Raw genomic sequence first — 12,124 nt, 5'->3', positions numbered from 1 at the left:
CATTTTCTGGACAGTCCGGAAGTACGGAGGATATTTTAGACTCTTATTTATGTGAATTTATGTGGCGACGCCGATATACAGACTCGAGTTTGGATAACTTTAGAAAGTTTTTGGATTATGTTAAGGAATTTTGTGTGACACAGACTGAAGACAAAGAAATTTCTAAATAAGGTAAGTGGATATTTGCTTTGTATATGGCTTAGATGCATAAGAGGTTTTTCCTTTTCTATGCTACCTTATTGTTTGGTTTAAAATGTAGTTTATTCAAACTATATATATTTTGTTTACCTCTACTGTAGATTTGGGTGATCCTTTGACTTTTTAAGTGAAAATATGGATGACAAAGGGATTAAACGATGACAAAATAGCAATGAACAAAGGGAGTGCACAGTGCCAAGTTTGTATAATTCTCTGATTTTTTTAATTTTTTTTTTTAATGTGAAAATAGGACGTGTACGTGGATAAAGTCAAGGAAGTGTGCAGTGACTAGTTTAAGCAATTGTGTGATTTTATTTTTTAAAGTGAAAATAGGTTAATGTGTACATGGAAACCAAGTTTGTGCAATTCTTTAACTTATTACTTTGTCTTTGTGTAGCGGAAATTTTTGGTGTTAAAATCGCTACTACACAAAGCCAAAATAAATCAAAGATGTTAGGATAAATTTAGGTATTTTGCATAATGAAACTCGAAAGGCATACGAAACGAACGTGCGCCAAGATATATATTGGCGAGAGAAAGTAAAGTTCGTGTGCAATGCAGTATATTTGACTTTCACCTTAGCTACGTGCAGTGAATTCGATTCTCACCTTATAAGCTATTTGCACCTGGGCAAAAGGTCTAATTCAGTTAGTGCTATCTCTTTCAGGTACTGTGTCAACGTATGTTCCTGTTTTTTATTTATTTTTTTTTTTTTTAATTATTGCCTAAAGAGGTAAGCCTGATGATATTTAGGACTGATGATGATTCTATGTAAGTTATTCTTTTCAATACTTCAGTGTTTTAATGTGCATTGAAAAATGTATGATGAGTCACTTAAATTTTCAATTTCCATTGCTTTATTTACAGAGAAGCCCCTTTCCACAGAAGTTTGTCCATGTGACCAGATAAGAAAAAGTCCGAGATCCGGACATCCAATATCTGGAATGATCTAAAATCCAAACCTCAAAGTCACCCACCAACCAATTTTTTAGGGCTTTTTTGGAGGGAAGGGATTATGCTTTACGCATGCGCATTAGATTTTTTTCCTCATCATAAAAAAAAAACATGCCGGAAATCCCGATTCTTAATCTCAGTTTGGCGCTAAATAAAATATCTCATTATTGAAGAAATAATTATTTTAGCATAAATTTGTGTGATTACTAACTTGACTCCATAGCTGCGTACATGCTTGCCATAATCTCAAACCAAAACAATTGTTAATTTTACACCAACTAATATTTTATATCCTTGATGCCGAAATCGCGAATCATTATTTATTGTATTTTGCTTTCATCACCGCATGTTTATCAACGGATGACAACTTGAGTGATGACTCATGCAGCGACGCCAAATAACAGAGTATTATCCGATTATAGATTTAAGTTTAATGCGCTAAAATGTTGACAAGGGGAGATTTAACAGAAATTTCTTTTCTTATCTTAAAAATAGATTTTGTTAATGATACTCATAGGACAAACGATTATATTTAGTGCTATTTGAATTAAGAATAACTGATTTGTTATTCACATAAAGCCAGAACCAGCGCCAGAGCTCGCACGCCCGCACCAGGCGACACAATTTAGGGAAGTTAAACAGAAGTTTTTCATTGCGATGACAATGTTCCCAATCATCAATCAATTGACGGAGAGCGAAATCTGTAGTATAGTTCTAAATCCAGAAAATACAGCTACCGATAGTGAAGAAAGTAACAGAGAGGTTACTGAACGAGAAAAATTTTGATTGGCAAGTTATTCGGAATTCTCGACACAGCAATTACAGGACTTGAACAATGGAACTTAATAACTGAACAAGAAATTACATGTCTATAGTATTAGTCTAAAGTATTAGCAGAGAAAACAAATCAAACAACTCACATTGAAAGAAATGTTTAATAAAGTAAACATATAAATATTAAGCTCTTTTCTTTTGTAAATTTTGATACCCTTCAAATCATAAATGCTTCATTATACAACATTTTATATATAATACGGAATGTATATTTTCAGTTAAACTTCTACCCAATAACTTTAGTAATTCATGAAAGTTAATTCTGCGTCTAGTTTATTCAGGAAAATTAGTTTCAATTAGTTGTTTTCAGCTTTAAAAATATTAAAATTTTTTAATTAGTTGTTTTCAACTAATAATTGTATCGCCATTAGCAAAAATAATGAATTACAATCAACAGCATAGGATTAAACAAAATACTTAATTGTCTACTGAAGCTTCAAAATGTATTTCCGAACTTCACTTTTTCTCGGCTAGCATCACCGAATTTGCCCTTGGCGACCTAAAATCGAAATGGAGCCAACACATTTCCCGCGAAATCGATAACAGACCCTCTGCAGAAATAAACTTATAATCCCGATATCCCATACATATAGTATGTGCAAAAGAGAATAAACTCTGTAGAAGGTGATAAAAAAATTAATTTATGGCTTAATTGAAACAAACGCAGAAATTAAGCTAAGCAAAACTGTGTAAAAACAAATTGAAATGATAAAATGAAACTTAATTTTCATGTGAATTTTCAGCGCTGAAATCTAGAAATTTCAATTTGTTTCAGACAAAGACCACATTTAGCTTTATAAGGATTGTCATCCATCAATATCCAGTCTTTGTAGTCAGCTTGATGAAGCCACAATTTATTGAAAATGCACTTTCCAGGCATCTTGTTCCTATTGGCGTCGGAAGGGTTGTGGCCTTCCAGGTTGGGACTGCTCTAATTTTGGCAAATATTTTCAGAATCGCCCCTTTTTTTTTTCTCGAGCACCTTCATCATCACTTTCGCCTCTTAAAGAAGTTCCGGCTTCACGCTTCCGTCACAATCTGCCTAAATTTATGGATAACACCTGTTTCGAAAGATTGGGTAAATAGCCAATCAGACACCGATGCTTTCGTTTGGGTAGCTAATTATTATTATTTTTTTTTTTCTCTTTTTTCTTTTTATCATCATTTGCAACGCAAATCCGCCAACAGATTGGTTAAGAGCTGTGTAATTTTAATTCCATATTCATGAGAAATCGCAATTCACACTTAGAATTTTCAAGCATTAGAAATGATAAGAAATGTCAAATGAGCAAAATTAAGGACCGTTTATTAATTTTGGCCAAAATTAAGGACTTTTAAGAACCAAAAATCATTTTTGAAAAAATTAAGGACTTTTAAGGACTGTACAAAGCCTGATAACAAAGGAATATTAAAACTTGCTTATCTTTCAAAAGAGCAAATGGTTGCTGATATTATGACTAAACCAATTCCTAAAGCTAAATTTCAGTTTTGCAGAAATGAATTGCAATTGGTACGAGTTTCATTAGCAAAACAGGGGCAATGTTAGCATAAATTTAGGTATTTTGCATAACGAAACTCAAAAGGCTTACGAAACGAACGTGCGCCAAGATATATATTGGCGAGAGAAAGTAAAGTTCGCGTGCTTTCACTTTAGCTATGTGCAGTGCATTCGATTCTCACCTTATAAGCCAAGGATGTCAAACCCGCGGCCCACAAGAAATATTTTTGCGGCCCAGCCAATATATTGGCAAATAATAATATATAATAATAAAATAACATATCGACAAAGAAAACAATGAAATGTTTATTGCTAAGTAATTAACGATAATTTATTCAATGTTGTTAGATTACTCACAGCGAGCTGACACACACAGAATTACAAATGCGTGTGAGTTGCTTGCGTTCAGCTACCTTCGGCTTTTGGGGGACATGTGCACTCAGAACTTGTATGCATCCCCCGATAGTCGAATGTGACCGAACTCATGGTCTCAGTTTTCCAATCATAGTTTTGTACGATATGTTGGTGCATGCACTTTGCTTTATTATTAATTATTACTTAATTCATATTGTTACGGATTTCATAGTTATTTATTTATTTAGTTTTTTTTTATTTAGAATTGTAATTAGATTTGCTTCATGTTGCCTTAGCAACGCAGACGATTTTTGAAAAGACAGCTGCATTGGAAGGTTAAAAATAGAACAGTGCGTGCATTTAATACCTAACAAATAAATATCTCGTAATTGCTGTTGCCATCCACAAAAATCCAGATATTTATAGATGTTTCCAGTATATTCGAGAAATTAATTATAAAGCTTATAAAAGCCGAGAACAAACAACTCATCTCAGTAGTAGCTGTAGTTCTAGCGAACTGTTTGTTTACTTAATGCTGTGATTGCTTTGTAGCGATTTCGCTGTGAGATAGAATTAGTTTCTCTGTTTTGAATTGATTTTTGCTAAACATTTGACATTTCGTGATATTGTTAGAATATTTTTGAAGAAATATTTCAGCATTTTGATTTATCTCTTGTAGAAAGAATAAATTTTTTTAAACTTTTTAACGCTAACCGTGTTTATTCCAGCCCTTTGTATTCAGTATGTCTATATCAAAACCAAGTGGTAGTAAAATTAAACAAAAAATCACTGACGAAGATAGAATATTCCAAGTAAAATGGGAATTAGAATATTTTTGCTGTGAAATAAAAGATAAAACAATCTGCTTGATATGTAATAATACTATTAATGTACCAAAGTTATATAATATTAAACGTCATTACGAACAACACAAGTCGAAATAGAACAATTACGAAGGATTAATGAGAGAAGAAAAGTTGAAAGAGCTCAAGTTAGGAGTGAAAAAGCAACAGTCCATGTTTAGTGAAGTATTGCAAGAAAGTGAAGCGGTGGTACATGCAAGCTACGTCTTATCCGAGTTGATAGCTAAACATTCGAAGCCTTTTACTGACATTGATTTCATCAAGGAATGCCTAATGAAAGCTGGAGAAATTGTTTGTCCTGGAAATGTGAAGGCTTTTCAATCAATTTCATTGTCTCGAAATACAGTTGCGGAAAGAGTTACTGATTTAGCCGCGAATTTAAGTGATCAGATTAAAGCAAAACCATCTAGTTTCGAAAGTTTCTCCATTGCCTGTGACGAGAGCACGGACGTTAGTGGCAAAGCTCAATTAGCAGTGTTTCTTTGTTCTTGTGACAAGAATTTTAACATTTTTGAGGAATTACTGGAACTAATACCGATGCCTGGTACTATCACAGGAGAAGATATATTTACTTGTGTTTTTGGACTTCTGCAGAAATACAATCTACCTTTGACAAAATTAAATTCTGTAGCTACAGATGGCGCTCCATCAATGACCAGGAAAAAACAAAATCTTATAAGATCTCGGGCTTTAAATCAGTGTCAATTCACTGCTTTCTTAAGTGAGTTAGTGAATATTCGGGTTTGTCCTACTATACCGAGGTACGTTGGTTATCTTGCTCCAAGATTCTCAAACAATTCTGGGACTTGAAAGAAGAAATATGTCAGTTTTTAAAAACGAAAAATCAAGACGCATGTTTGTTTTACGATCCAACATAGATACAAGATTTATCTTTCTTGGTTGATATAACCAAACACTTAAACGATTTAAATTTATCGTTACAAGGAAAAGATCATATCATTACGAACATGTTTGACATAATTAAAGCATTCAAATGTCAACTAGTTCTTTGGGAAAAACAACTTAAAAATGAAGATTTGACGCACTTCCTGACGTGCAGCATGAGCAAATCAAGTTTAAATGATACTTGTTCATATCAAAAATACGCAGAAAAAATTGCAAATTTAACAACTGAATTTGAAATGAGGTTTAATGATTTTAGTTCCCTCAAAGACATTTTTTTTTTTTTTCCGATTTTCTCAATAAGTATTGAATCAGTACCCAGCCATATGCAAATGGAGGTGATCGAGATTCAATGCAACTCAAATTTGAAAGCAAAATATTTACCAGCCAGGTTTGAAAATACTTGAAAATTCGCATATGAAATTATTTCCATGTTTGGTAGCACTTATCGGTGAGAGCAGCTATTTTCAGTCATGAAAGGTAATAAGTCTCCTATTAGACCATATTAATGATGCTCACCTTGGGTCAGCGTTGAAAGTTATCACTGCAAACAAAATTTCTCCCAAAATAGGAAAGATAATAGCAGAGAAGAGATGTCAAGTATCAGGACGTAAACATTAAATTTTTCTTGTTCTTTCCTATATAAATATATATATATATGTTTATTATTGTATTATTCAAAATAAATCTACGTTTCTATGAATATTGATTTTTTTTTTTTTTTTTTTTTTGCGGCCCGCCTAAAGTTAAACCTTGTTTGTTTGGCCCAAGAGTACCTATGAGTTTGACATCCCTTTTTTAATCTATTTGCACCTGGGCCAAAGGTCTAATTCAGTTAGTGCTATCTCTTTTAGGTACTGTGTCAACGTATGTTCCTGTTTTTTTTTTTTAATTATTATTATTATTATTGCCTAAACAAGTAAGCCTGATGATATTTAGGACTGATGATGATTCTATGTAAGTTATTCTTTTCAATACTTCAGTGTTTTAATGTCTGTGAAGATTATTACTTTTTGTTATGCTTAAGTTAAGCAAAATTATCCTACTTTATTAAATAAAGATTTCGTAGTTAATTTTTGACTTATGATTCTTTAATGAAAACTGTGCTTGAGGAAACTTACTCATTACGCCTTCAGTGCTAATGCACAAACCAACAAAAGAATTGCACAAACTCGGTATCCGTGTATGGCCAAAAATTGCCGATTTTTGCCAAGGGGTACCCGTAAATAGACTTTCAACAAATTATTTTATTAATAGTTCTACTTAAAAATTTCACTGCAGAAGGAAAGCATTTTCTGTTTTTGTTCAATTGATGCAAAAGAAATTACAAATCAACAATTTAATTTCCCTTTATTGCCACTGATTAATGCCATAGATATCATTAGATCATACATTGGGTACATATTCGTAACTCAGTTAATTTTACACAATATTATAAATATAAGAAAAGTTTTAACATTACTATTTTAAGGAAACTGCCATATAACTTACCATGATCACTAAAAAGTTTTTCTTCCAAACTTCTAATTTGCTTCTGAACATTAACTAATGCTAAATCCTAAAAAAGTAACATAATGAAAAAAGTAAGATCAGTGAAAAATACATTTAAAATATGATAAACTAATTTGCTTTGAGTACAATTTCAAACACATATTTTTTTAACACAGAATTTTGAAATATTTGCTTGAATACAATAATAAACTATAATAATACCTAAATATAACTCTATAATGCTATTGAATACTGAATGGATATGTTAATGTGATTCACTATAGAAAAATATCCGAAGGTATTTACGTATTAATGCCACCACAGCAGAATTTGCGCTGATACGTCAATAAAGAGCAATCCTGTTGTTCGCATGCAGTTATCTTTTGAATTCCTTTTTGCCTTGTTGTTTGCTGATTTTTGACGCCATTTTTTAGTGCTACGAAAATCCATCTTTGGCATTTGCCAAACACAGAAAAAGATGCAATTTTATTTTTTTTAGGAGCAAAATATTTCCCAAAATAAACGTAAATGTACCAATTCGCATGATATGAAACTTTATTTTAGTAAATGTATGTTTTGGAAATATAATTTAAGACAGTGTCATCAGCAAGTAAGTGGGACTTAAAAAAGACAACTGGTTTGAAGGAAGCAGAATTCCATTTTTAGCTTTGAGATTCATATACTACTGGTGCGAGGAGTTGACATCGATTAAATTTTGTGAAAAGAACTTGATTTATCGGATAAAACTGTTATAGATTGGAACAATTACATGCGTGAATTATGCGTCTTGGACAATAAACCAAACAAGAAGGTAGGTAGACCAGATTGCATTGTGGAAATTGATGAAAGTTCATTTACTAAGCCTAAAAATAATTGTGGTCAAGTATTACCCGAACAATGGGTGTTTGGTAGTATATGTAGAGAAACAAAAGATTCATTTGTTGTCACTGTTCCTAATAGAACGGGCTCCACCTTTGTTAATAAAATTATTGAAACCATTGCAGATGGTAGCACAATTTATTCTGACAGTTGGAAAGGTTACCAAACAAATAGAATAGAAAAAGAAGGATTCCTACATGCTAAAGTTAATCATAAATACAATTTTATTGATCCTGAAACAGGAGTTCAAGTTGAGAGAATATGGGGCAGTGCTAAATGGAGGAACAAGAGACATAGGGGAAACAGCAAGACATCATTTAGAATCTTATTTAGCAGAGTTCATATGGCTTTTAAAGGATTCGAAAATAACTATGGATTTAATATGAAAAAACACTTTAATTGCAGATACAGTCAAAAGTAGTTAATTCGGACACCAATAATCCGGACCTCAAAGCTAAAATCTTTCTGCGCATGCGCTGCGTTGATGTATGCTCATAGGCGTTTATGCGTGCGCGCAAGACATTTACGACTGCGCAAGCACAGAATACGTTTTCGTGTGCGCGTTTAATGTATAACAGACGGTATAAGCTAAAATTATCTAATTATCTATTTCAGTTAATGTTGATGATTGCGTTATTCCTTAATCTTCGAATTGGATCCGGCTTATTATTTTTTGCAGACTGTAAGAGCAATTTTATAAAAGTAAGCTTGAACTTTTGATTATGCCAAATAGAATTTCCGATGCTGGAGCTCCCAAAGGATCTAGAAAACGAAAGTATGATTCGATGTCCATCAAACAAAAAACGAATTGTTACAAAAAATGGATAAAGGTACATCCTTTGTTTATCTAACCGTTCCGAAATCTGTTCATCAATTTCACGCTGCTCTGCGCGGGGAGGGGGGGGACATCGCGGTGCGCAATGAACTGGAAGTTGATCTGTCACCACTCGTTATCTTCAGGGCAGATGTTTTTATTTTATTCGGCTTATAATTCCTTACTAAATGTAGTATTTAATCTCGATGTACTCCGTCTTTGATATGATTTAAATCAAATTCCTCGTCATAATAAATATCACGAATACAAATCAAATAGTTTTCTGGTTGCAATTTTCTAATTTCGGCTATGCATAAGGTACGCATGCGCGTGTTGAAAGAAATGTTTAATAAAGTAAACAAATAAATATTAAGCTTCTTTTTTTTTTTTTTGTAAATTTTGATACCCTTTAGATCATAATTGCTCATTATTTTATAAATTACGGTTTCATATTTTTAATTTTATAATTTCTGTATGCCATCTTACCAGATTTAAACTGATGACCTATAATCCAGAATCGCCGAAGTCCCGATGAGTCCGGATTAAAGACTTTTGACTGTATTTACAAATTACAGTTATTCTTACAGAAACAATAGCGTTTATTTTTAAAACATAAAACTTAAACAAAGTTGAGTTGTAGCTGGTATTACTCAAACAACCTTCCACCCTGCAATATGTAGGATACCTATAAATTGCAACACAGGTTATAAATCAGGTCTATTGGGAATTTTAACACGTCGACCAGCTCTAGTAACAAAATCTGGGATTTTGGGGTAATGAATCGTCATTTTCACTGGAATCTGAAGCATTAGCTGCAGGGCGTAGAGGCATATTCGTAGAGGCACTTTCATTCCTTCGAGCATCTTGGGCAATGAATGGTAACTTTTCTCAAACTGCAGATTTCTAATCGATATAGTCTTTGGAATGGTCTCAACTTCTCTCCATCAGTTGTTCTCACTCTGGCAACTCTTGAGTGCCCATCTGCTCCAGAAAAAACTTAAATGACGATTCCTAAAGGCCAGTTGATACGCTTGCCATCAGTTTCTAAAAGAACAACCATTCCAACTCTTAAAGATTCTTCCCAGCTCTTACCTTTATGAATCGACATTGCTAAATATTCATTCCGAAATCTCATTCTTAAATCCTGCCTTAATTTTTGTACAAAATGCAATCTTATATTTAGGCTTTTACTGTCGATTTCGTCTAAATCAGTTGTTTCACTGCTAGGAATACTTTGTAAGAAACAAGAGGGAATTTATGGCTTCAGACCTTCAGAACTGTCTTCAATATATGCAAGTGGCCTAGAGTTTATTGTAGCTTCGCAGTCACTTAGAATAGTTTCCAACTCTTCATAGTCAAGACTTTTCCTACCCCAAATTCTTCTTGGCATCTCTTTCAACATTCTAACCATGCGATCCCACCATCCTCCCCACCAAGCGACTGTTGGAAGGTTAAAATTCCATTTGAATTTCTTGATAGTGGAAAACAACATGATCTTCTCCCAATTTAAATTTCTTAGAGCATTGCTTGAACCAACGAAATTTGTACCGTTGTCAGTGTAGATTATATTTACTCTACCTCTTCGAGCAAAGACTCTTCTTAAAGCCATAATAAAAACTTCTGTAATACAGTTGTCCATATAAAAAGACTCTGAGTCGACAAGCTGTTTGCTTCCTTTCATCCGGAGCGTTCTCTAGATGGTAAGCTATAGTTGCTTCTAGTAAAAATGCTTTTTTGATGTCCGATGTTACGCCAATTGCGTTTTTTCGAAACTGCATTATCAATTTGGGTACCAATTCCAATAAATTTGGCCCTTTTTCTAAACAATTATTCAAGGAATTTCCTTTGGAAGCTTTCATCGACGCATTGAAAACCGGACGAATTTTTGTTGTTGTTACACCAGTATTTATCACAGGATGATGTGGTAAATAGTGTCCGTTTTTCTCGTCTTTCTACAATTTCAATAATTCCATCCCGAACCCACTCATTAAACACATCATCGTATTCTCTTAAATGTCTAGATCGTATGAGATTTTTGGTAGTTGACAATAACCGTTTAGTGGCTAATTCTTTATTTGTTTCCAATTCTAGACATCCACTTTTCCATGGCAAACATACCTCATATCTTTTGTCTTCGTTTCTTTTAATAGTTTTATGGAAAAAATCTACCATTTCTTCATCAGTTACCTGCTTTGACTATACTTCTGCAGGCCATCTTATACCGATGACATTTAGGCTCCATAATTCCGTCAAATCTAAATTATTAGCATATACAATACTCTCCAAAGATTTTGAGTAGTTTCTTTGTTTACCTTGAAGCGTCAATCCAAGTTTTGTTTTAATAGCTACCAAATTATTATCAATGGGCTCAATTCTCCCAGTCAATAATGCGTAAAGATAATCTGCTCCTATTAATAAACCTATTTCAGGCACATATTCTCCTGTATCACTTAAGCGTATATTTTTCTTTTTCAAAATTGGATAAATATCAGGATCCTCTACATGTGGAATCACACCACATATCTTCTTTTCGTCCAAAACTGAAATAGTGTACTTGAAATTTGAACACAAGCTTTAATGTAATAGTGTAGACATTATGGGACTCTTGTTTAGTTTCACTGCCCCCAAAAAGTCCATGACTCATCATTTCTCGATCTACAAGTTTCAATCCTAGTTTCTCCGCAATATCTTTTCATATGAAAGATCTCTGAGCACCAGTATAAAATAATTTGCGAATGATTGCGGACTTGTCATCATTGATGATTTTCACCAATACAGTTAACAATAACGGAGAATTTTTTGGTGACTGCTTCATCAAAGAACCTGTCCATCCAATTCAGATTGTTTGCCTTGTTTTGATTGATTTAGATTTGGACACATAATGCTATGGTGTTTTTTCTTGCATATAATACACTTTAAATAAGCTTTGCAGATCTTAGAATTGTGTCCTGATTGCAAACAGACAAAACAAGCTCGCCTTTTCTTCAATGTTTCCCTTTTCGCGTCCAATGACATCTTGGCAACCTTAAAACATTCTGAGGTATTATGAAATGACTTATTACAAAATATACAATGTTTGCCATTTTTCTCAGCTCTTTGCTTTTCATTAGATACAATACAAGCTGCAGTGGGAATTTTTTCTTTCATTTTCAATTTTTCAAATTGATCATTCGCAAACCCTGATCGAGCAAGTTGTAACCGCTCTTCACTTTCGACTTCCAAACGAAGAAATTCTAATAAATATTTTAACATGTTCATCTTGTCTTTATTTTCTACATGGTTATGTGTGCGTTCCCACTCCTTGATAAGAACTTCTGGCAGAGCTGATTATACTAA

The 12,124-nt window shown here is 33.3% G+C and overlaps 1 protein-coding gene across 5 annotated transcripts in view; it reads right to left on the bottom strand.

The window, feature by feature from the left end:
- LOC118186686 (uncharacterized) overlaps positions 1-12,124 on the bottom strand; it is a 71,564-nt gene that overhangs the window by 48,415 nt on the left and 11,025 nt on the right. For all 5 annotated transcript variants that reach the window (XR_004757814.2, XR_004757812.2, XR_004757815.2 and 2 more), the window contains exon 3: positions 7,096-7,162. Coding sequence is in view for 2 of the 5 variants with exons in the window: in XM_085811220.1 (XP_085667346.1) it covers positions 7,096-7,162 (67 nt within the window). In the remaining 3 variants the exon portion in view is untranslated. The remainder of the gene's footprint in view (positions 1-7,095; positions 7,163-12,124) is intronic.

Source organism: Stegodyphus dumicola, chromosome 2 (assembly GCF_044657685.1).
Source record: "Stegodyphus dumicola isolate Sdum_Otavi_A_Nest chromosome 2, ASM4465768v1".
NCBI classification, from domain to species: domain Eukaryota; kingdom Metazoa; phylum Arthropoda; class Arachnida; order Araneae; family Eresidae; genus Stegodyphus; species Stegodyphus dumicola.
This window is presented reverse-complemented; position numbering and strand designations above follow the sequence as displayed.